This window comes from Chanos chanos, chromosome 2 (genome assembly GCF_902362185.1).
Source record: "Chanos chanos chromosome 2, fChaCha1.1, whole genome shotgun sequence".
NCBI lineage: Eukaryota > Metazoa > Chordata > Actinopteri > Gonorynchiformes > Chanidae > Chanos > Chanos chanos.
The window spans coordinates 47,974,136-48,001,704 of NC_044496.1; the positions used below are offsets into that span (position 1 = coordinate 47,974,136).

A 27,569-nucleotide genomic window follows, 5' to 3' on the forward strand; every position below is an offset into this window, starting at 1 on the left:
CTGTGTATGTCTTTGTTTGGACTGGTTCTTCTCCCTCTGAAGCACCGCACTTGATTAAATAATTCATACCCTCAGAAATCCCTGATGATTTGTCTCCTTCATTAGCACATTGGAAAGTTAGTTTGTTTGCCATCCATGAAGGAAAAACACAAAACACTCTGATACAAGATAACACAACCATCCCAAAAAAGTCCTCACAAACACAGATCCCCACTAGCTAATCAGTCTTCATATTCCGACTCATCAGTATGATGCAAGCTGCACAGCATCTGGAAAACAGTGTGAGTATAGAAAAGCTGTCTGTGGAAGGCAAATGGACACAGCATGGACTCCCATCAAGCCTTCACAGGCTGATTTGAAATTTTCTGGTAGCTAGACACAACTCGGAATTTCAAAAGAAAATGGCCAGAAATCTTTTTTAACACAGGCCTTCAAAAGCCGTCACCAGTGTGCTCCCCAAACAACATATAAATTTGTAGTTTATTTTACCTCAGTGTCACCCCACTTCAGAAACCCACACCATTCCCTAATTTTATCTGAACACTGAAGCTTCCGGCCCTTTTCTTCCGTTAGATATTGAGTTTGGTTCCTGAGCTCCGACACTCTTTTGCTGAAATATTTCTAAAAAAAAAACACATTAAGTGACTTTCTTCAACTTCTGTCAAACAAACAGAACAGACTTGACATGCTCAGATCTCTGTCAGAAAACCCACAAAACTAAAGCTTCCAAAGAAGTAAATATCTCAAGGTAAAAATATCAACGCTGTTTGACAGTTTGTCAAAAACAACATTGTTCAAGTGAAACAAACTGGAAATAATGAATGTCTAGCCTTAAAGAACCTTTGTTATGTAACGCTTAATATTAAATATTGAGTGATATAGCTAAGGGTGATCAATATTCTGTAATTTATATGTTCATGTGCTCAAGCACCGTAAATGTTTGCCAAACGTATGTTTACGCAACATTACATAACATTAATTAAATTAATCTGCAAATGCAGATGGCTTGGTTGTTGTCTTTAATGTCCCCATACAGTGTCAGGGATCGTAATATCTCACTAACAACCAATTACCAACATCAAATGAGTACTTCACACTGTATGTCCCGATCTTACTTGGTCAAAGTCATGTGCCTCACTTTGAACAATGACACAAATTTAAAGCAGACAACAAAAACCTTTCACCAAACACTACAGTGTTGTCTTAACATCACCAAACATGCCAACACACTATACAGACACACGCATGCAAACCATCTACACACATAAAATGCTCTGCTTACACATGCAAGACACCCACACCCACACACACACACACACTGACACACACACATACAAACGCACACACACACACACACACACACACACAAACACACACACACGTGTCTGCTGAATAGTACATGACAGTTGGCCCAACACCAAAAGCTTCTCCATTGTAATGTGTGGCCCCTGAGTGTGGTCTGAAATGAGAGTAATTACTGTGCCATTAGTGCTCAGTGATGCCTGCTGATCACTAAGCTTGCTCAACAGCACCATGGAGAAATAGTGGAGGCAGAGGTCAAGACTGTACTGCCATTAGTGCCAGGAGTAAAATGGAATGGGAAGGAATGGGATGGAACATAAGAGAACAGAATGGAGTGAGATAAAAATGGATTTAGACAGTGAGGAACGAAATGAGAGGCATGGTGTCAAATTTAATTGAATGAGAGATTTAACTGAACAGAGTGCAATAGAGTGGAATGGGAAAGCACAGGGAAAGACGGGACTGAACAGTGTAACCTAAACTGGACTGAACTGAACTGGACTGGACTGGACTCCACCAGACTGGACTTGACTGGAATGAAACGGAATAGAATGGAATGGGATGGGATGGGATGGAGCGGAATGAAATGGAACGAAATGGAATGGAGTGAAATGAAATCAAGTGGAAAAGAATGGAAGGGACTGAAATGGAATGGAATGAATATCTACTGATCTGAAATTTCCATATAATCCCTATAATAAATGTTACGTAACTGCCTAAGGATCCAAAAACAAACTGTCTCCTATGAATATTAAAACAGGGCACATCTACATCATGAAGTTTATTCAGAGAGACACAGAGACTCTAAGACCACCCTGTGTTGTCTAACAGCTGGGCTGCGCAGGCAGAGATGAACACCATGAAAACATCCCAGACCTCCTCGTCGCCATGGCACATTTCCAACACGCCTCCATCCTCTAATCAAAACCCCCCCGCAACACATTCTATCCAGGGCACTGCACAGTTCACTGAAGTATGAGAGATAACACTGACTGATTGTCACACTCATGCACCACCCTTCCACCACACTCACACACACACACACACACACACATACACACACACACATACAGAAGACAGAGAAAGACTGTGTTAGGTTTGCCAGATTTCTCACTGCCACAGTGCTTGAGAAAGATCTCAGCTGTGTAGGTTTTTAAATTATGCATTAAAAGTCATTTTAGGAAAAGAAAAAAAAAGAAAATGTGATATCAAGCCTTGGTTTTGAAGTTCATCATTAAAAATTAAATTTTTACAAATACATAGAAAAATGTGCTTAAAACCCATCGACATATGATGACTATTTCATGTGTTTAGAAAAAAAAACTTTCAGTCTGGCATGTAAATAATGTAATTTTCATATTTTTATTCCAATGGCATCTGCACAATGGAAAAGCACAGAGAGAGAGGGGATGGAGAGAAAGAGAGGGAGAGAGATAGGGAGAGAGAGAGAGAGAGAAAGAGAGAGAAAAACCGACTAAAAGCAAACAGCATCTGTCCATCAAGATAAGACCAGCCAAAAAAGTCATCCAGCTGCCAAAATGTTTGCATGATAACGCAAATCACTTAGCTTTCCTTCCAAAGCCATAACCCATCAAATGTGATCCATCTATCCCAGCAGCCCCCATGTCAGGCTTAATGATGTCACTGACTGGACAGAGTCCACGATGCTGTAAGGGTGTCGGCTGAAGATCCTACCCACTGAGCCATGGAGAAGCAGTCACAACCAATCAGCACGTATTATAGATATCCTTTGAGATACATTCATTTCAACTCAGTAATTAAAAGGCCAGTCATATGCGTACAATCCCTGGCATATTGTAGACATACAAATAAGGCGCAAAGCTCAATCTCTTTTCAGTGAAAAATAGAAGTTCCTCAATTAATTCTCGAGAAGTACTCCTCTATTTAATCTAAAATCGAGGGGGATCAATAAAAGCATACAAAGATTCTTCAGAGGTGCTCACTTATATTCATCATAATATCAACAAAAAGTCATAACATTGCTATAAATGCATTAGAGTGCAGTGTGGTTAGTAGAAGGCTGTAGGCAGTGCTGGGTTGAATGGTAATAAGAGAGTGTCTGAAGCTCGTGGCTCCTACCTGATGTTGTGGGACTTGCGTTTGATCTCGTTCCAGCACAGGTTCATGTCTGCATTGGCAGGTGTGCGGCACTTTTGCCCTCTGCTCTCATTGGTCAGCTCCTGCCCCTCAGGATCCACCACTGACTGACAGGGCACACAGTGGCATCCCGGCCACGAAGGCCGCCCTGCAGCTATCCCATACACACACACATACACACACACACACACACACACACACACACACAGACACACACACACACATACACACACAGAAGGGAGGTTGGAGGAGATAGAGAGTTAGAAACTAGACCATTCATACATATACTAAAAGCAAAAGAACTGGGCACTGGATGTTCTACACAAGAACACAGGCTGTTCTGTGATAAACACATAACTCTCCCCCTATCTCTGTCTTTCCCACAAATACACATTCACACATACACACACACGCACGCGCACACACACACAGACACACACACACACAAACACGCACACACACATTTCCTCTCTCTTTTACACATGCAAACTGCATAACTGCAAACATCACCAACATTAATTAAGAACAATAGAAATCCTGTGCGAAATAAGCTGTACTTAAGACTCAGCATGCTTTGCCACACCAAATAATTACTCTGATATGTTACAATTTCCTTGTCTTGTCAGGTGTCTTATCTGAACATATATCTGTGGTGTAAATTGCCTTTTGGTGCTACTCATTAAGAGACTGTCACTACATTCCCTCATTGTCTTGACTTTGGTTCCACATATAGGAAAAAAATCGTACTCACACCTGTACGCACACACACAAATACACTCATACACGCAAATACACACACATACATACACAAACAGATACACATTAATAAAAATCACAGTTACACATAACCTAACAGTGATAGATAATTATAAATATGCAATTATGCAATATGTAATACAAATGTGATTACATTAGTAATACATAGTATATAATTGCATAATTGTAATATGTATGTATTACATAAATGTAATACTAATTATGAAATAATCCACCACCGCCGCCGCCACCACAACAACAACAACAATAGTAATAATAGAATTAGCAGTAGTAATAATAATAATAATAATATTAATAATAATAATAATAATAATAATAATAATAAACCATTCATTATCTCAGCACTAACATGGATAATGTTTTGTGGAGCGGTAGTCCTAGGAAAACCGGAGAGGAGAGATAGAGATGGAAAGGGACAGGGTAAGACAGAGTGTGTCCACTGCGTTAGTGAAACAGAATCAGTCATTCAACACACGTTCCAAACACTTGCAGTAAGACACAATCAGCTGAGTGCAGACCCCATGATGAGTGAATTTAGCCTGGGTCATGGCAGCCTTTCAGTCTGCCTACTACATCATCAGACAACCAGCGTGTTCATCCTTTCATCCACCATTCACTCCATCACCACACTCACTGCAGGGTTAAAACCAGCAGCTTATCTACTAGACCTACTAACTCCTCCTCAGAGAGCAACTCTACCAGCCACACACACACACACACACACACATACACACACACAGATACACACTCACATGAACATGCACACGCACACATATATACACATTTGCACTATTATATCTTCTCTCCCTGTGTACTGAAAAATAAAAACATGCATCTGTTTCCTTTAACCCAGCAAGGCAGAAAAGCAGCCTGGCCCAGTCCAGATAGCTCGGGAAAACAAATATCGTCTGAGATGTGTTATAACATCACGCCAAACTCTGCTGCCATGTCAACATTTGAGAAGCCCATTTCCCAGGAGGAATGATTGTCAGGCTGGTAGCTCCCCCATCACCTTTTCATAAGCTTACTGCACAAACACATTACACACACACACACACACACACACACACACACACACACTTTGTTCGGGATCATTTTCCCATCTTTTATGAATCAGCAGTCACTCTCCCTCTCGCCATCTCTCTCTCTCTTCTTTTCATTCTTTCTCTCTGCATAATCCACTGCCTTGATGATTAATCCTCCTTGTTCATGGTTCATCAGATATCTGGATAGGGCATCAGATACTGTTAATACCCAGAACATAGGGAGGGAGGAATCTAAGAGGTAAGCTTTATTAAAACAGGAACTATTTAAAGTGCAGGATCTTTTCCAGGTTTCATTCATCTGAGTTATTACCAGTCTGTAGTCACACCCATCCAATTCAGAGATTTGTTTGTTGGACAAAAATTCTGCTGAATCAACTCAAAAACACAAACAGTAGAAAAAGAGCCTCTGGCAAAGATTTTGAGGTAGGCTCCTCTCCAGCAATCAGAGGACCAAACTGCAATCTTCAACATGCCAGAATTCTGCACTATTTCCTGCTGTCCAGACTAGAGGGTACAGGTACTGGCATGGCTACAGCAACTCCTCCACCCATATCACAGACACAGACACACACATGCTCACAGTCACGCTCATACACACACACACACACACACACACACACACACGCACTCACATATACAGTTCACATATTTTACTGAGCACGGTATGAAACAACGCAAAACACTGATTTCTCTCATGTCGGTCTGGTGTGTTCAAAAGCAGCATTATTGCCCTTATGAATAAACAAAGATTCTAAACCACAGCAGGCTCAGTCAGTTCTCAAGCATTTAGCCTATGTGTCAAACTGCAACCCAGCTGATTTCATTCCTCAAAGATAAAACAAACTGCATGATGGAAAAGAAAAAAAAAACACGTCAGAAGACAGCTCTCAACTGTCCTTTACAAAAAAAAAAAAAAAAAAAAACATCAGACGATCAAAGCCCAATTGGCAGACAGATAGAAGGCATGTGCAACTTTAAGGAACACGAGTACAACCGGTTGATAATCTTGTTTTGACAACGCGAGACTCAGATCCTGATGAAAAGTGCTCTTTTCTCTCTTCCTTTGAACCCGGTCACAATCCACATGACAGCAAGACTGCTTACCTTTAAAGAGGAGACCGCAAGTGAAGTACTTCTGGAGGCAACTGCTCACTTCCAGAAGCTTCTAGTCAAACCTCCTTGCACTTTAGAGACGGAGAATCCCACTCTGCAGCTGACTAAGCCTGGTAAGGGTTGGGTGGTTACATGTTTTTGATCTCAGATGGGTGGACAGACATGCTGCAGAGGTCTCTCTCTAAATGACAGCATTGTTCCTAACATTCCACATCACACCAACTTGACCCATCCACACACCAGGACAGGAAAATGTCGTCTACCCAGCAGCCAACCGCTGGCCTGCCCCCAACCTCCTAATGATCTGAACATCAAAACAACACACTGAAACAGTGCACACCACAACATAATAACTGCCTATAACAACAGGGCAACACAACAGATTGAAATATCACTTAACAGCTGCTAAATCAAGAGACAGACGACTGGTTAAAATCCAGCTAAAAAGAAACATTACCGAGACCTTGTGCAGATAGCGCTAAATGTCACAACAATACTGCTCTAATGATGTTCCCGAGAACATGTCATTCAAATATTAAATTCAAATGCTTTGCATTTTTCATTTGCTTGAAACGCTGAGAGAATATTAAATAAAAGGTCCTGCAATTGAAATTCAAATATTTAAGGATGGTGGTAGAGAACTGGAACTCCAGAAATATTTCAAAATGTTCCAGTAATTTCAGAATTTCTCTACCCGGAACAGTCACACATAAAGTTCCCAATGCTCTGGAGGCTGTCCAAGAACATAAAATTCTTCGCTGGGAGAGCGACTGACACGACTAAAAAACCACAGACAAAAAACAGCAGGTGATAAGCAGGATACTGAGACTTTGACAGACACAAGATTTTTAAGGACTTCAGTCCAGCTCACGTCCTCCACACAGCACTCAGCCGTCTGACGAGGGTTGCTGATACCCAAGCAAGACCCTTCATCCAGCCAGTCAGCCAGCCAGCCAGCCCAGTGCCAGTAGCTTGTGTCAGGAGGACATCCGTGTTTCTCTTGAGCTAAAGGAGATCGAGCTGCATCTGTCACACGCAGAGCCAAAAAGACCGAACACTCTCCTCCTGACAGACTGACACAGGCCCATAGGCCAAAAGCTGTCATAACAGCCGGATCCAGCTCGGTGCCCGACACACGCTACGCTGGCTGCAGCCTGTCGCAGGGGTGAGGACTCCGCAAAAAAAAAAAAAAAAAAAAAACTCCAACAAAAACAATTCGGTTCAGTTCAGTTCAGTTCAGCAAAGTATGTGAAAAATCAGTGCTTCGATGCTGCTTCCCTTAGCCAGAGTAAGCTATTATCTCTTCAACGACAAGCAGTAATTTTTCTGTGTGCAAACATGCCACACATATGCTTATTTATGTATGCTCTGCGGTTGTTTTTCACTCTGAGGAGAGGTGGTTTACAATTAGGCCCTCATTAATGTTACTGTCATTATACCTGACAAAGCTCATCGCAGCATGTAGAGAGGGTCGTTGCCAGATAACTTGTCTTGTGCTGCTCACACACAGTGCGTCAAGTGAACAATTGAAAATGTATTATTCATGTCAGTGATTGAAGCAGAGTTAAGTGCCAAAGGGCCAGCAGTCGGACACTGGCAGACTACCTAACAATGGGGATGACAGTCGGAGAGAGGGACGGGGTATGTACTCAACCATGCCCACATTTTCCAAGCCCCTTACCTGGGACACTTCAGAGGTGACCCCTCTGGCCTGGTGGAGCCCAATGAAGTGCCCATCCACCGAGCTTATCCACTGAACCTGAAAGCTTATGTGTTATCAGTCTCTCAACTAAAGTGCCATTCAGATCACATTCCCTCCATAACAGACCAGCATCAACTGAGGGACCGAAAGACAAAGCGGGAAAAAAAACCCCAATTATGTTTAGTGCAGATGTAGATGTCATTTAAGTAAATCAAGTGCAGCCTTAACTCTATTCATAAACTGTGCTCTAATGAGACTCATGACAGAATTCTTTTCTTTGGATTTGGCAACAGACTATATTCAATGACACTTCTGTACGCTCAGTGTGGGATGAGTGTGTTCCAGTATTGATGTTTTATGTAATGCTTGTCTTTAAAAAAAAATCCACAATAACTAACTGCAGTATGACAAAACTAGGGAAAATGGAATATGTGGAAAAGTGGCAACTAAATTAATTCCACAGTGTCACAAGAAATAGTGTTTTGACAGATATTCCAGGAGATAAAAAAAAAGAAAAAAAGAAATTAACAAAATGGAAAAAACTAGTCAGCAGCTGACTCCCATCTAAATTTGTTTGTGCATTGTATGTATGCTGATTTATAATAATTCCAGAGGTAAACAGCACAATCAGTGTAGTTTGTTTGGGATTTGCATAATACGAACATTAACGGAAGGTTTTTTAACGTGCCTCATCTTTCGTATTAAAGTTTAGGGGCTGTAGCTTACAGAGGAAATAGTGTTTTGGTTCATGACTAATTGGCCCAATTAGAGCAATGAAGTTCCTCTGAGGCTCCTACCCCTGGGTTACATGTTTATATCTCACATTTATGTAGAAATATTTCAACTTTCAGCTAATGAATAGTAAGCCAAAAAGCTTCGACAACTACCCAAATAATTATTGTGAATTGCTGAAGGAGCTGCCTGCGTCTAGCTTAGAGTGTTTCTGAGTTACCCTCACACACGAATGAGTTCATTATTGAATTCAAATTCATTTCTCATTTTGAATGTGAGCCTGTAAGCATGTGTGTGTGTGTGTGTGTGTGTGTGTGTGTGTGTGTGTATGTGTGTGTAACAGAAAGAACACAATACAGAAAAAGATAACCTATGAGAATTGAAAATATGGATTTCTCAACAAGAGTCAATGATGTCTGATAAGAGCAGTTATTTTGTAACATAATGTACTTCACTAAAAATCTGTCAGAGACAAGGTCTTCACATTTCGCTGGCATTTTCAGATCAATTACATCTATGATTAATGAACAGCACTGCCTGACTCTTTGATTAGTAGTTCATAGAGATGTGAGCTCTTACACCCATTAATAAGGTTAAGCAGACACGGTTACACGCAGGCTTCTGCATGAGAAATCAGTCTGACTTGTGTATTACACATGACAGGACAAAACATTATGCAGTATATCAAAGGAACCAGGTTGCTCTTTCACGCAATACTGTCTCCCTGACAACGTTTCACTATGACGAGGGAAATTAGGAATGACATTTAACGCTTCAATCGAAAAAGATTTTGATGGAGCCTTCCTCTTTGTCCATTCTGGTCGATAAGCAAGTCTGTCTTAACAAAGAGTATTTTCCTGAGAATAAAACTATTGAGAAATGAATAAAAACTGTGATTAATCTGGCGGATTAAGAGGCAGATTGTAATACGGGGGCAGATGGCTTCTCATAGTGAATGGGTAACACCTTCTGTCATATGAAAATGAATTAGTTAAAGGATATGGTCCTGAACCGTGCTGCTTCTATGGGTAACAGAATGCTGGGGAGGGGGTCTAGTTCCACTGTGACTTAAATATGCCACACAGTCTGTAGCCTAGTATCCACATACCACTGTACTGTGGCTAAAAACTGTCCTCTGGCAGAATCTCCCTCTTTTTTATTTTTCAATCAAAAATACATTTGTCGACATTCACTGCCTGACAATTGCCAGTTAAGTACATTAGAGTAGAGAAATTACCCAATAAAATAAAGCCGAATGGAGGAATTGCAATTTGACCGTGGAAAAAATGTCATCTATAGAATTATAAAACATTTCCAACTGATTAATGATTACACATATGCTTGGAGTACATTTAGTAACATCAATGGGGGGCAAAAATTGTTTCAAGGATGTATTCAATACATACATTTCTGAAAAACAATGAGTGAAAGGTAAGTCATGCATTAAGCTTATCATAAATGGATTACTGAGGCCACAGTCATGTAGAATATACGATGTACTGTAGCAACACGTGAAAATAGTCTCCACTGAACATACATGGTCTTTACAGGATTTTTCTTTTTTGGGGGGAATTTTAGAGAAGAAATGATTCATTTTTGTTTTATTTGGTCGATGTTCTTTAAGGGTATTGAACGCGGCATGGATAACACAGCATTACATGCTCTTAAGTGTGACTGTTAACTTTGGGATGATTGAAGCGAGATCTTTTTCATGAAACAACCACTGGTTTCTAGGAGACAACAAAGCAGCAACATGAGGACTATGTTTTCAAGAGCCTCTTCTTATTCCAGCAGGCATTCTATCTCAGCTCACTCTATCAAAGCAAATTTACGCAACATGTTCAAATATAATTAAACGAGATTGACGTGCACATAGATTCAAATACACTCCTAAACGGTGGCACACGTGTAAGAGAATATCATTACAACATAATTATTTGCCTGCTCCAAATGCCAGTGATCTGTAAAGAAAAAATGGTCTGGCAAATAGCTAATTTACCAGCTGCTAACTGTGGGTACAGATACTCAAGACACTATTGTAAAGAGTATATCCAAACACGATATTCAAAACCATGCCTTTGTTTTGAATAAAATACATTCACGGCACAAACAACACATCAGCAGAGGAGCAGTAAAAGCATGAGGTGTAATATATAGTTCAGATATACACTTTTCAGTAACTTTCAGCTGAGGACTTCCAGTGGTGAGTTTTATAAGGGAGGTAAGATATTCCAGGGTCGTTTCCATAGGTACAAACTGCTCAAAAGAGGGCAAAGAAAAAACCAAACTCACAAAAAACATTGCACACAAAAACACATATATACACACACACACACAAAAGGTAAAGAATCATACTCTCTCTCTCTCTCTCTCTCTCTCCATCTTGCACACACACACACACACACACACACACACACACACAGCTGAGGATGTCAAGGGGAATAATCGTCTGTGCTGAGTTTGGACTGGTTCATGCACAGGGCCAGGGCTCATTTGAAAGCCCAGAATCTCATTAAAAGTGAGAGAAAAGGCTCTTGACAGGCGTATGTGTGTGTGCGTGTGTGTGCATGCGTGTGTGTGTGTATGTGTGTGTGAGTGGGTGGGAGTGAGACAAGTCACACTCCTCTCCCTGGACCATGCCATTCACCTCTGGCTCTCTTGTCAGCCTTGTCATCTCCAGTTTACCCAGTGAGCCACTCTCAGTTTGAGAGACAGGAGTCTGCCTGACAGCCCGTTGTTAAATAAAAAAGCCAGTCACAAATTATTAAACCTCATGGCCCACATATTCATACAGTCCATTCACCTGAAACAGTCATAATTTTCCCAGATCCATCAGAGTATAACTGCACTCCTAACTGTCTTTATCTTTTCACATGATATGGGGAAATTGAAATTGATTACAGAGGACAACACTCACAAGCAAACACGTCATCGGCAAAGCAGGCTCTTCTTACCAGTAGAAGCACATTGAAAAGACAGTAGTTTAGGCTGCCTGATTTATTTTTGCCAATGGAGTCATCCATTACATTGGAGAGAGGGAGACGAGAACAGGAAACATGAAATGATGTTGTAATCAGTGTCAGACATCACATTCACATTCTGGCTACTAATGGGTTATACTAATGTGACCACAGACGCTGTCATTAAACAAAACCGGTCTCGCTGCCTGTGTTTTCCTCCTCATTTACAAATAAGGGACCGAAAAAACAAATCTGTTTATGATATTTACATAAATCTCAGACAAACACTCAACGAACAAAAACAAAAAAAAACAAACAAAAAAACTGTTCTGGAACAAGAAATAAACAGAGCGAACGCAGAAAAAGAGCGAGACCTGGAGAAAGAGAGAGGAGGAGAGAGAGGAAGAGTATGAGCAAAAAGAAAAAGAGTAAACGTTTCAGACCTTTCTCATATGCGTATTTCGAAGTACCAATCAGTTCAATGGCACTGCGTCTAAACTGGGAAGTCAAGACTGCAAGAGTCTGAGCTCAGAGCTCCACAGGGGTTTGATGTACAGCTCCTCTTAAGCTGCTATTGAAATTCTGCAGAACAAACAAATCTTAAATTGGGGACAATCACAAAAAAAAAAAAAGACAAGACTCTCCAAGCAATTTTTTATTTTTGTTTGGTTCAGTACTTCAAAGACACGAGTCAGTGCGTGGCCTTACCGATGACTGAGTACAGAGACCAGGGCACCTTAACCCATACAGAGTCCTTTCTCGCTTTCCCGTTCAGGACACCAGGATCACACTCAAATCCCAGTACACCCCAGTTTTATTTCTGTATCTTTGTGTCTGTCAAAGTGATGGCGGTGGAGCTACACTACATTACATTGACAGATGACCAAGAAAAAAAAAAGCCCTTCAACATTACATGTCAGTTTGATGTCAAATTTAAGCTGACATTTAATCATTCAGCAGTGAAACCAAATGCAGCAACTATATATTGAATTAACAGTTTGTGACCAGATGTGATGTCTTGATAAATTAACATAAAGTTTAAGGTCATTTATCATTTTAAGGTCAGATTTATCTATAAAATAACGAATATGCAATGAATAACCCTCTTCTTCAACTTTGATACATCAGGAGGTCTAAATAAAAATGACTGTTGATTTAGTTTAATTTTCCTGCAGACACAGATGAAAGAAAATTTCCGGTTTGGGGCAGTGCGTGATAGCGTAGGCCAGGTTAACATATTCCACTGAATGGTGCCCTTTCAGACAGTCAGGGTGGGTAGGGACAGAGGGAAGATCTTGACTCGTGTGACATTTGAGCAGAGAGTCAAATCTATAATCCTTTACTGCAGCACAAAGCAAAAAGTCTCCTCTAAGTTCCATTTAATGACAAATTCAACAATAGAGCCATTCCTAACCCCTGTCACTGAACTGCTGTAGCACTCTGTCTGCATGCTGCATGGTTACAGTAGCCTGTCTTGATAAGTTGATGATATTTGACGTAGAGGAAAGAAGGATTGTACGATGATTATTCAATCATTACAAATGTCAGACACAAACATATAAATATAACCTTCTAAATGTAAATACCGCGATTCATTTTGTCAGCATATTACAGTCTTCATGTCACACGTTCATCCAAGTGATATGTACCGTGAAACCTCCCTCTTTTTTTTTTTTTTTCGTTTTCATTTTTTCTCTAAAGGAAGGAAGGGATGCCTTGAGGCAGCAATGACATGCCAGATGAGTGGGCAGACAGGATGACTTTCACTTTAACAAACTCATCTTCAAGTCAGCACACACTCAGAGAGCACATAGGTTAACTCTGAACAGATCATGGAATAATCACATCCTACTTCCCTTCAAATCTACAGAGATGACCCAGAGGACATGCAGCTAGTGCCAGCTATCTAATAATCATGCATGGAAGCGCATTATGTAATGGTAAACCATTCAAGACCCTGACAGAGAGAGTTCACTATAGCTCTCTCAGTAGTTCAAGGCCAGAAATAGTAGTTAATACAGCTTCAAAAAACACAGGCCCAAAAACAAATACACAATAGCCATCTCTGAAATGCAATACCATGAAACATAACACTGTGCTGCTTCTTAAAATAAATGAATGACGTCGTGAAATGCTGATACTTGTGCCGAAGGAGAGGCTTAATCAATGAAATCAATGTTGTACATGGCATGCATCTCACCGTGCGTATCATCTAGCTATTGAGTATTTCAAAGGACTTGACTAACAAAATTCATGTGTTTCAAAATCCTGCATCATCTGTTAAGTTCACGTAATACATCAGGACAGCCTCTAAAGGATAGTTTCCATATTAACACAGACATTCTCATTAAGAATAGGCAGAACGTGATTTTCACTCATCACGGCTGTTTGCATTTTGTTAAAACAAGAACCTTACATCAGAATGGTATGTGACATCCATTGAAAGTGAAACAAATCTGAATAAATGTCAAATCCAAAAAGACTACTTAGACATAGAGCTTGTTTGGAGTTAGGGCAAGACTTTCATTCCATCAGATTTCAAAACAACATGAGTTTCAAAACGAGAAAAGAGAAAAGTTTGGCTGCTCTAAAGAAGAAGACTTTTCTGGCCTCAGGATAGACAGAAAGAAACAAAAAAAGCCTCAGAGACGCTTGTTTCTGATCAGCCAATCCCTGATCTCTTCCCTGGGAGAATGAAAGAACCAGAGAGACTAACAGACAGACCCAAAAAAGTGACAGACTGATGCACTGTGACTGCAGTAGCGGAAATTTTAATTATCCTCCATAACCTTTTCAGCGGTGTCACTACGACAGATTCATTTCAAGTTTGAACAAAGCCATGTTATGTTCAGTGGAATGTTCCTTTGTTAAGCTAAATAAAAAAGACAAAGTAATTTAAATACAGGGGAAAGAGAGGGTTAGGACAAGAAGGAGAAGTTGTGTGTGTGTGTGTGTGTGAGAGAGAGAGAGAGAGAGAGAGAGATAGAGAGAGAGAGAGAGAAAAAACTTTGAAGCAGCGATGTCTTTAGCGCCTGAAGGCAGCTGGCATACTGCTCCTCCTGAGCAGGGCTGAATTTGAGTGGCTTTGAAGATCACAACAATGCCAGAGCCTTCTGCATTCCCTGCATTGTCAACGGAGGAGGAGAATACACAATCTCTTTCTCATTCCTATTCACTCTCTCTCTCTCTCTCTCTCTCTCTCTCTCTGCCTGCGTTTCCTGTCTCAATCTCTCCACAGGTTCCCCACCCAAGGGAGTGTTGAGTTTCTTATCTTTCTATCCCTCTCTCTGCGTCTCATCATCTCTGCGTGTGGCCGTCCCCTCACTAGAACGTTAAAGGGCTCAGTCATAATCAGCCATGCTGAAGCCCAAAGGAAGGTGCACAACAAGGCTACCCAGGATAAACCAATTAGGAACTCCCAGGAACACCCCACCTCCCCCACCCCACCCCCAGCACTTAGGGAGAGGAGAACAGAGAGATATTCTCCCTGGGCTTTGTGAAAGAGACACAATATGATGCTAACAGCCAACACCCCCCCCCCCCCCCCCGCCTTTCCTAAAAAGCCCTCTCCTTCTTTCTGTGAACCATCAAATCCTTACAAGGAGAGCAGGGAGGAGAGGGGCTCATTGGTGAAGTTTTCCGAGGAGTAGGATGAGGTTTGATCAGTGTGCTCCTGTCTCTTCAAGGCATATTCCTCTAGCATGCGTCAGAAAGCCTAATGATAGGCTACTCTAAGAATTATGCAAGGTTCCTGGAAAGTTGATGCAACAGACTGGAGAATGATTTCTCGAGAGGGGCATTTATTTTCCTTTCAGTCAAGCCCACAGTGCATAGAACTGACCAAGTTTGATGTAGAAGCAATCAAACACAGCTCAGATATGTGCTGCACCTATTTCCATGTCCTTTCAGTCTTCATTGGGCATCACCAGTAGAACACATCATTAGTGTATGCAGAACAAAACGAAGGAGAGGACAGAAATAGCACAGGACCGATGGAATGTTCAGCCTTGCAGAAATCAAAATTCCAAATTGAATTCTAAGCTTTAGTTCCATGAGAAGGGTCAGCTCTTCGGGAATCTTAGAATGTCTTCTCCTTCAATGATTACACTCACAGCATTATAGCTTGAAAGCTACATCTCTATTTGCTGGTACGTGGCCTTACACGCGGTCAGAACGGTCCAGCAGGCTGGTCACGCCACGCTGCCTGGCGACATTACTAGCACCATCAGTCAGTGCCACGGTGGGCATTATTTATGGTCCTGGAGGACACTGGCAGAAGCTTGCCCTGAGGTTGCTAAGCAACAGAGCACTAAATCACCAACTCCACCGCAGCCTGTCTCACAAGCTAACGCTAACGGAAAAGATTCAAAGTTCACCCAATGGGAGAGACTTTTAGGGTAAAGGAAAGCGAGATGCTTGTCTCCGTGAGTTACCCAGAGTGTGCGTAAATAAATGTATAGCCGAGCATGTTCATTTCCACGTTTCGCGTCTCAGATGAAAGACCCCTAGGCTTCGCATCTACTTCACAAATAACAGAATGTCTGCCCACATTTCAGCCACGGCTGTCACCGTCAGCAGGCTTGTCTGTGAAAGATGTGCCGCGCTCCTGTATTAGCGTGTTTGTTCAATTTCGTAGAGTCACATAACTTCTTTAGCCTGCAGCGGCAGGCAGTCATTGGGCTGAAGCCATTACTTCACCCACGCGGCGTAAAACAGGTGGAGCTCCTGCTAATTTATACCCCGCCATTCAGCTATGTCACATCATCTTTCATGGCAGACAGTAAATTCAGCTGCCTTCCTTCTGCTGACAAAGTGAGGAAGGGCACACCGGGCTATTTACTCAATACTGAATTCACCGAATACATTTACATGTGATCTCTCGTCACTGTCCTCTAGGCAGGCTTCTCAATCACGGACATTAGAGCAACTCAAGGTTAGCTGTCGGCGCCATTTCGATCTTATTTACGACTTTTTCCTCCAACAATGTGGACAGGGTATGTTGCATTACCTACACGGTTCTCCAACAGAGCCCAAATTCAGATACATGATTCATCTTTCCCTGAGGATGGCGGATATCCTACTTAAAAAATTCAGTGAGCAGCAACATTGAATATAATTAGTTTTAAACTCAAAACGTCTTAGGTCTTTGTGAGATAAATCAGACTTGGTATCACGGTTTTACAAGATTTTAACATCGGGGGACATGGTTCGGTATTGAACGACTGCAAGTTTCTTACTTTACGTGTATGCATTAGTCCATGCTTTGTTAAATATATATTTTTATAAAAAAAAAACCCTTTGACATGAGTCAGGAACACATTTTTAAAAGTCAATTGAGCTGAGGACAATTAGGCGCAGTAAGAAAAAAAAAAACATTGAGATGTTCAGTTGAGCTGAAAATTACATTAATTGACAAAACCTCTCAGACACATTGCGCGCGCACACTCACGCACACACACAGACACACACACACACACACACACACACACCTCGGCTCTTAATCATGTCCTATCGGAGAGAATTAAACAAAATTATGACTAATTGGAAAAGGCTCTTCCCTCCTTACTATTACTCACACAAGACTAGATTAAGACTCAGGTGATTTGCTACAGGGGTACCTGGAGACCCAGTATTGTTTGCTTAACACTACATTAACCCGCATCTCTTTCCCTCTCCCGCTCTAGTTTGACTGTATCATTAAAAGTAGTTTCTACCATCACAAAGTGAAAGATTATTTCATTCTTAGCAGGGTTGTTGGAACTGTGAACTGTGTTTTCTGTGTTGTTTTGTTTTTGTTTTTGTCTTTTCTGGGGTTTTTTCCTTCTCTCTTGATTGTTGCTTCCTGGATGAGAGCCAAGCGCACAGTTATTTTCCAAATTACCTGTTACAGTTCTTGACACATAGCTTTGTTTGAGCATCTGCGGCGGAGTGTTAGCACTAGCCGAGGCAGTGTGGATTATTTCACGCCAGCGCAGTAGTGCAGCTAATTAATGTGGCAGATTAAAGAAGTCTTAAAGTTCACAGCTTAAACAGTCACCTTAAAAAACAAAGTGCCCTCTGCGAGGCATCAACATCAATGTAGACCTTAGCCATTCATAAGGGGCAATCTGTTTCGAAAAACTCATTTTCTCTGCTCCTTCGTCATTACAAGGGAGTTAAAGGCCTTGTTTACAAGCTTAATTGGGTCAAAGAAATCACACTGACCATTAAAAAGACTGATGGTTAAAATGAGGATGAGGAAAAAAGGCCATTTAAAGATGCAGTTTAAATCTATTTAAAACACATATCCAGACAGATAAAGACTGCCTTCATATTACAGTTATTTACACAATAATTACACTCTGATCAGCAATCTCACATTCACTCTGCAATATAATCACAGAGGGAATAAAAGATTAATTTCACTTTCTTTGCTGAGTAAAAATGGAATCTGTTTGGTGGGAAAATGCTAATAAATCTCAACAACACAGAGGAGAGAAACAGAAAAGTATTCAGAAAGAACTGGAGCAAGCATTTGTCTCCAAACCCGAAAATGTCAGCTCCTGTTAATCTTATCTCAATGCCTGCCTGCTGACGTGGATTTAATTTCACACAACCGTACGCAAACTGACTTCTGCAAGTGCTCTCTCTAACACAAACACACACACACACACACACACACACACCCTCAAGCACACGCATACCTAGAATTGTACTGTTCTCTAACAAATTCTAGAGTGTGTACTGACCACACACACAAACTCACACCAACACCCACCCACACACACATAAAAATCTAAATTTTTAGGTGTAGAACAGGAAAGAAATGCCTTGCCAGTTCCTTAGAGGATAAATCACACAGTCCACAGCGTGCCACCTCACATTCGGATATAAGGTTCTGTACAGGGGAACCAGGGATGTACAGATGAATTAAGAAACTATGGTTCATTTCCATGTACAAGACATCAACATTAAAGTAATGTGATGTAAAATATATAAGTGTCACACATATACGCATACACATGCACATACACACACACTCGTATGTGGGGGGAACTTAAGGGACAGAGGCTGAAAGCAAGACACATCAGCTCATCTTCGGGCCTACTTCGCTTCAGTACACATCCGAAAGGACACAGACAGACAAACACACACACACACACACACACACAAGCTCCCTCAGTTCCTCTAGGACATGAGAGAGGCAGAGGGGAGAAAAGGAGAGATGGGAGGATGGGGAGACACACAGAGGAAGGGAGAGTGTGAGGAGTGTACGGGTTTCTAAGTGTCTGAGGATGAACATGCGTAATCAAACGGGGAGAGGGAGGGAGAGAGAGAGAGAGAGAGAGAGAGAGAAAGACAGAGAGAGAGAGACAGAGAGAGAGGCAGAGAGATTTCACTGCGTACCTACAACGAGACATGCTTCAATGAGGAGCGTAGACAGAGCTCTGTGCTTTCCATAAGGGCATTTTCAGACTTACAATTCCTACCCAACCCCACCACATTACAGCTAAAAGCACCATTATCTTTACATCACCACTGCTATTACTGGAATGATGTAGACCTACTGTAACCTCTGCACTTGAATGTATGCTATCTTTGTTTATTTATGAAAACGAGCCCATAGGCAAAGACTGTCTAGAAGAAAAGCTACAGCACTGAAAATGTATAAGTATGGTAAAGAATGACCTTAGCTTTAACCTGAAGCCTGCATCCTGCATCCTGCATCTGCTTTTTTTCAACATGCAGAATCAACATGAGAAACTGACTAAAAGAAAATTTAAGGCAAAGAGAGAGAGAGAGAGAGAGAGAGCTGATGAAAAGGAGCGAGAACAGGAAAGAGGACACGCAGAAACAAGTTTCAGTTTTCGTTCTATGACAAGCAAAAAGGTCTTTGACAGTTTTGAGCGATGCACCGCTTTGAGCTGCTATGACTGCATGGCGGTAGCTTCCCCCTCCTCTTGCCTGTCTGTGCCAGATACAACTGAACACGTTTCCACCATACCATCCATCTCTCCTTCTGTGAACCCTCCCGCTCCAGCCCTACTCCTCTACAACTGTCTATCAGTCAATCCATCCATCCATCCATCCATCTATCCATCCATCCATCCATCCATCCATCCTTTCCTCCTTGGTGCCACAGCATGTCTTTCCAGACTGGAGTACTCTTTTATATAAAGGTAGAGATAAGGACAGGATCAGAATATTACTTGTGGGCATACAGTGATTAAACTGCCAACTGGAGGTTGGTGCAGTTTAATGATGACTCTCAGGAGAGCTAGCATATGTTTGCATAGCTGGAAGAGTATGTGTGTGTCTGTGTGTGCGTGTGTGTGTGTGTGTGTGTGTGTGTGTGTGTGTGCGCGCGCACGTGTTGGTCCACCTCTTTTATGCATTAACTAGCTTGGCCCTTGAATTCAAAGAATTCAGAGTGGACTCCATTGGCTCAGACCTTGACCGGAGCAGTGATATCCCACAGGTATAAAAATGGACAGCAGTTTTTTGTTTTTTTTTTCATTTCCTCTATCTGTCAGCATAGTTCCAATTCAGAATCTGTATTAGTTAGCTGAATTTAGATTAAAGTAGCTGCTTTGTATCTGCCTTAGAAGGTGAACAGATCGCAGTTTGAGATATAATGGACTAATTAGATAATTACCCCTAATTGTCAAAATAGTAAAAACAACCAACAAATTTTTGTTCACTTTTTGTTTTGTTACATTGTCAATGCTTCTGAAGCAGTGTAAGGATTGTTTCAAATGACAACTATAATGGAAAGTTATATCTGTGCATGAATGTGTATGTAAACATTCACATACATTCATAAAGCAGTGCATGTGCGCGCGCGCGTGTGTGTGTGTGTGTGTGTTTGTACATATGTGTATGTTTATATACATGCATGTATGTATGAGTGTACTCATATCTCTGTGTATGTCTGGGTGTCTGACACACAGCGCACAAGCCTGCAAAAGGAGAGCAGTACTCCCTCAGATTCTTGGATCATGTATTCCTATGAGGTGAAGCTAAGAGATCAGTAGGGGAGAACCCAGCAAGGGGCACCAGGGAGATGGCTCTGTCCTTTAATGTTCCACTCAAACATAAAGCAAAGCAGAACTCCTCAACTCTGTCTACTATTGCAGAGGCATTCCAGCTATGTATGGACAGACTCGGACCATCAACTGATCAAAAAATTATCCCTTTTCAATTTTGGCTGACCTGCTCATTGAATTACCACTGCTCAATACTCAATAAGTATAAAATATGTGTGTGTGTGTGTGTGTGTGAGAGAGAGAGAGAGAGAGAGAGAGAGAAACAAACAGTAAGTGAGAGAGAGACAGACAGATAGATAGAGAAAGAGAGAGCGAGAGAAAGTGCTACAAAAGAACCTCATATAATGCTACAGGTTTATTCTCTTTTTCTGCCTGTAAAGTGCAAGCTTTGAGAACTCAAAGGAGAGTCTGAATTACACGAACACACCCCAGACACCTGAAGATAGAATGCTATTCTTCAAAGTTGCTCCACTTTGAAAATGCACACAAAAAAAAAACGGATCATTTCCCCATGCCTCGCTGCCACACTTTGAAATAATAATCTCTCATGAGATTATGAGAGTCATGAGATGAATATGAGAAATAGACTACTGAGAATGCAACGGCTTTACACGGGCTCAGTCCCGCGTCTTTTTCTTTCTTTTTCATTTGGCATTCTTTCTTTCTTTCTTTCTTTCTTACTTCTTTTCTTTCTTTCTCTTTCTTTCCAGTGAACTAACTCCCAGTTTTCGAGTATTAGAATTCTCACTTATAATTCATTACCCAGCTGTGAAGACGTGACTGACGTGGCTGCAGGTTACTCGTCTCCGAGGCAGCGTCAGTAAAAGGGACGTAAGCGTTTTTCCCGGGAGTGTGGCGCAGTCAGCCAGACCGTGAAGAGGGTTCAGAGGGGCAACTCCGTTTATCCTCAGAAGATGGGACACCTACATGGAAGAGAGGGTCAGAGAGTCACCCCAAACCGTGTGAGAAAGGATGTGACAAGACACCACAGGGAAACACATCTTCAAATAACTCTCCTGTCCCGGTCACTTTAATCCCCTACGCTGACGGCGTGAGAGCGCACCAAAGAATTGCCTTCTCACACGATAACAGAATGACATACAAACCTAGCGTAGGGAGTGAGGTTAGATTTAAGACCCTCTAACTAATGACTCAGGAGGTTATGTGTGTTCCATCCCATGTTGTTATACAGAAATTTTCTTATCAAGTGGGAGCATGGGCTGTCCACAAACACACTCCGTTCAGGGAGCCAAACACAGTGAGCTGAAAGCTCCAGGAGAAGACTGAAAATGAATGCCAATGAGACTCCGGTCTCATCTCAGCCTGAGATTTCAACCCTGACCAGGAGGAGTCTGTGGCTATATGTCAATGACATATGTAGTTTTACTATACCGTTATGTTTGCGAGTGTGTATATATGTCTTGATTCCTTTCACGTCTCTTACATCGCACAATTCCCTGACTTTTACAATCATGCATATACACAAATCCATCCCTCTTGTCCCGAAAGGCAGATAAAAAAAGAAAAAAAGTAATAATTAGAAAGTGACGAAAAAAGAAGGGTTGAGAATGTGACAGGTGTCAGAATCATGGACCTGTGTGTCAATCTCCCATTAATCAGCATGGCAAGAAGTGCAGAGGTGAGCAAAAGAGAAAAAAATAAATAAATTAGCACATTTCCAAAGTTCAAAACAGAGCCATAAAACTTTAATGCGCTTCTGGCAGCTAGCGGCTAGCAGAGGCCATGCAATGAGTTATTTTCAGAGCTGTAACTGGCATTCATAATTCAGATTATTGTTTTAACTCAGAAAAAAGAGAGCACACTCCTGCTCCACCTTATTTTCAGAACTATTCCCTTAATTCCCCCTTCCTGTTAAAGTCTGTGTCGTACTGACCAAGCCAGGGTGTCGCTCATAGCAGACTTTCAGCTGATACGCAAGAAATCCGTCTTTGAGTAAAATGGGAGAATGGTATAACTACAGCTCTCTGGGGATTCTATGCCAGCACCTCCAGTGAATGACAAGTAACAAGCAAGCATTAATTTTAACATCAGTTTGGGAGCAATTTCCATGAAAGTGCTGTTTTAAGAAGGTAGTGGCTGTCATAACAGATTCAGCCTTGCTTGGTGTGATCTAGTCTGTTCTGCTTCTATTTCTGTTCATTTCCACTGAGCGACTTAACCAAGTTTTTGTAAACATCACAATTGATAATGTCACACTAATATTAGTCTGGCCTCAAAATAGACAGCTATAAAGAATCACAGATTCTATTCAAGCCCTCAAGTCCATAAGTCCTGTTGGATTTCTGTTTCTACGAATGTAAGGGATGTACCCGCCTGTTTCAAAGGTAGAGATCAGTGATTCGTTTATGTAGTGAGACGAAAGAGCAGTAAGACTCTGGCCTTTTGAAGACCAGAGCTGAGCACTCTGTACTAAGGCTCTGTACTAATGCTTCAGTTTTATCACACACAAGATGAAAAACGCCTAATTACACACCAATCACTTCTAGTGTGTGTGTTTGTTTTTTTTTCTCACAAGCAAGCAATTTTAGCATGCGTTAAAGTGGCAAATCTGGCGCAAGTTGAATCTATTGACTCACAGCCAAATTGTGGAAAGGAGAATGACCCAGCTACACTGGGCAAACGAATTCCCATAGCACCACTTCTAGATACACATCCATCTTCATAAAGCCAAACCTCTGTCCACCAGGCCTCTGTCTCGCAGCATTTAGCCTGCTGAAAGGGCAGCATTTTAAAAGACCCCATCTGTGTTCTCTCACAGCACAGAACAGGACATCAGTGCATCAGTCCCCAGGTAGTCTTGACACGTGGCCGAGGGGGGAGGGAGAGAGAGAGCGAGAGAGAGAGAGAATGAGAGAGAAAGAGAATGGGAGGGAGAACAAGCGAAGCAACAGTCAGTGAAAGAGAAAAAAAAAAAAAACCCAGGATAAGCAGCTAACAATGAAAAACACTCAGGCGACACACTGGCACGCGTGGCACCATGCCATGCCAGCAGCATTTAGTCAGGAATGTCACAGATAGAGTGCTTGTCATTTTAAGTAGGACACCAAACTGAAGTGCATTCACAACACATGCTAATCCATCAACCACAGCGTCAGCCCTCCTGTCACTTCCTCCGTGCCCCCGTAATGAAGCGTTTTGTCACTCAGAATTGAGAAAGTTCGTTCTGATAAACCTCAATGCTTTTTCACCGGCATGAAATAGCTTCTGATGCTTGCTGAGGTGGGAGAAGACTGGATCCAATTACAAAAGGGAATGATTCTCTATTTGTCGACAATTACAGAGAGAAACAAACAGAAACACAACAGTCGTAACGGATCAGAATGAGTCCTGGCCACAGCGGCCTGTTACACAGCCAGATCAATGAGAAACACCACACTGAAGTTCGGGAGTACTGAATTTTACAGCACTCAATGAAGCATTAGTCTTTAGCATTACCTAAACCGGTAATATAACCAATAACCAGCAGGCGATCTGTAGAGGGATGGGGGGGGGGGGGGGGGGTGCCATCCCCTTTGTTAGCAAAATGACCAAAATGAATCCCCCTTGTTAACCTGCCATCCCCCTGTGCATATAGTAGTGTCAGTGACCATTGAGCAATCCCCCCCCCCCCCCCCCCCCATTAAAAAAATAACAAATCACCTACTGCCAATATCTGTTACATAACAAACACACATACACACAAGTCATTTGGCATTTTTACTGGTTTTGTGTAAATAAGTTATTTTTTATACTTTTAGGAAATCAGGACCTTAATGTAAGCTATAACGTATTTCACATATACACTGAGGCAGACAAGAGATGATAGCAGCTGAAGTTTTGTGAAGATGGATCACTCAGAGAGAGGGAGAGAGAGACAGCGAAATACCAAACCAACCCACCGCATTCTATATTACGGCTCAATATGTGAAATAAGAAGTTTCATCTGTCACTTTCACTCAATATTACTTATCTCTATGTCCCCTGGTAGGAGCCTACCTCGCAACAGACATCCCAGACACATACCTTAAGCATTATACCATCTTTCAGCCAAATCAGGGTTATGTTTTACCTTAATCATTGAGGAGTGGAAATTACAGGCTTTGCTCATGTTTCATGCATTTACGTGGGCTTCCATGACAATTATGAATTAATCTGTCTATGTAATACCTGCTCAGTACTTCCACTATGGCTCCAAATAGTTACAGGATTTTTGGTACACACAAAGGAAACTTTATAAATATGCCTAGCATACACTACTTCATATTCACAGCACTACACAAGATTACAGTTTCATTCCAAGCAATATTCACATACTGCAAGAACCGTGAATATATGCATAAAGATGCTGAATATTACCTATCCAACCATCCTCTACACATGGAAAAATATTCATAAAACTGTTCTGCATCTATCTAAATTCCACATTACATCACATGACATATACCTTTTCATACACCTTAACATGTCATATACAGTACCTCAGCAGCAACAAAACACATCATGTTACAAAACACGTCAGGCTAGGAGTTTGCATCACGTAAGTTCGACTATGTCCTCTATGTCCTCCTGCTGCTGTGGAACTCCACTTTGTCATTTCATTATTCATACCTACACTGAGGAAAGACACACCAAAAGAGGTTAAGCGAGGAGCTCTCAGACTGTGAGCCGAAAAGCCGCTGACTCTGTAGGCATCTGCCTCGCTCTGGTACACTGAGTTTTCACGCTTTTGGACTCACCTTGGAGGACCACCCTCACACCACCATCCACGGCAATTCTATCCCCACTGAGAGAATTGATCCGGGCGGCTGGAGTTGGTAACTTTTTAAATAGGGACGAATTAGAGCTGCTTTTCAGGATTGGTCGTTCTGCCGTTATGAATTCTGTAATGAGTGCCTATAGGGGACTTGGAAGATAATGGCAGATAGCTCATTAGATCTTGTGACAAAGCACTGTCACTATGCTGAATACTGCAGAAGAGTAGAGAAGATTCTTCAAGCAATACCTACTGATTTCTCATCTAAAAGCTATTGAGGGCAATGAAACACAACCACAAAAGTTTATAGATCCTCATGAATAATTATGACAAAAGCCCTGTGTTATCACACTGTGAATTATTCAATTTCCAAATCCAGCTGCCATAAACATGACCATTAAATCTGGCTTAAGCTCTATTAAATATACCTACACAACACAGCAGCAGAGAATGACGTTCTTAATTGAAATTTGTCATTTCCAGTGAATTATTCATTATGGGGGCAAACACTTCAACAAATGCTTGACCCTTTTAAACGTTTACCTTACCACAAATTTTAACCCCCCAAAAAAGGAAGCCAGCAAAGATGTATAAGGAAAAAGACTGTATTCAACATATTTCTCGCTCTGTCTCATTCCTTTATCCATCAAACTATATGAAATATTCTATGCACGACGTAGAACCATCAAATTTCCATATTTCTGTATTTTTTTCTCATTCCACATTCCATTTCAGAAATTCTCATCACCTGTAAACACACAGGAATGTCAAATTCCATCGAAGACCTTCTCATAACATACTGAAATAAAACCCCGACGCTCAATTGCATATTTTAGCATCTCCAATCAAAACTGTCTTTTCAGTTCCATTCTAAAGGAGAAAAAGCACTGGAAATCAATTCAGCTCTCATACAAACCCAGTGTACGACAACTGTTTTTGTGCAACCTTTGACCAGTGCTCTCTGAGTGAAATCTTTTCTGCTGATGGTATGTGTGGGGAAAACAAGGATGTGAATCTTTCTGGATGAAGACATGTCTTTTGTCTCGTAATCAGGCTCCCGTTTTTTCCTAACGGGATTTTTTGGCAACATTTTCTGAGAGAAATCAATCCTAGGTGAAGTCAGTACTGTAGTAGGGGAGATAGAAAGCAAAACAAACTTAACACATGTCAGCCTCAGAAGCATTTGTGAGGTGAGGATCTATGTTGAGCCAAAAGACAAATCTTATAATAAATAATAAGATCAGTGTACCTACTGAGAGAGTAGTAGATTAGGTTAGGTAGATTAGGCGGGAGTGGCATCTAATGTATTCCAAACTCATACACAGTTTTCTACAGTGTCTGGCTACTGACCTATAAGACTTAATATTGTAACACAGACAAAACAGTAGACGACAGGTCACACCATTACAAAAAAAACCCCTCTCAAAACAACAAAATAATACTTGGAATCACCACAATGTTCACTCTTCTATTCACTCCCAAACAGTGAAATGTAACCTCCAAATCAAACTGTAAAAGCTAAATCTAACCATTAGGAGAAGTTGTGACTATCCAACTAAGCAATCAGATAAAGCCACTAATGTGTTTACTTTTTAATGTGAATGATTCATTAGTCAGAGCAGCAAATATTTTCCATTAAGTTGTTATTATCTGGCTAAGTGTGAATGCATGTAAAACACAACTCTTCTACTCAATCTAGGTTGTTTGGCCTAATATAGCTCCTGATTTGGCAGTGGCTTGATTAACGATCAGCTGTCATCTTAGGACACAAAGCCAAAGAATCCTTTACACATCTTCTTAATCATAAATACCCAGAAATGAACCATTTTGCATAAATTACTGATAACCTACAAGGTGAAAATATTGGTCAGATGTTTGGCTAATAAAGATTGGAGGATTACGGCCTGACAAGATTGAATAGACTAGAGTAGAATGAACTTTAGCTTTGTAAAGAGACACCTCTGGTTGAATAAAAGTCATCGAAACTGAAGGAAAAACAAATACCATCTTATTATTTCATCTGGACCCAGTATCAGAAAG

At 41.2% G+C, this 27,569-nt stretch overlaps 1 protein-coding gene across 1 annotated transcript in view; it reads right to left on the bottom strand.

Moving 5' to 3' along the window:
* Positions 1-27,569, bottom strand: part of drp2 (dystrophin related protein 2) — a 70,037-nt gene that overhangs the window by 41,714 nt on the left and 754 nt on the right. Inside the window, exons 2-3 of the mRNA XM_030764648.1 lie at positions 21,539-21,699; positions 3,403-3,574 (exon numbers count right to left, since the gene is read on the bottom strand). Coding sequence (XP_030620508.1) covers positions 3,403-3,449 — 47 coding nt within the window. The 5' untranslated portion in view covers positions 3,450-3,574; positions 21,539-21,699. The remainder of the gene's footprint in view (positions 1-3,402; positions 3,575-21,538; positions 21,700-27,569) is intronic.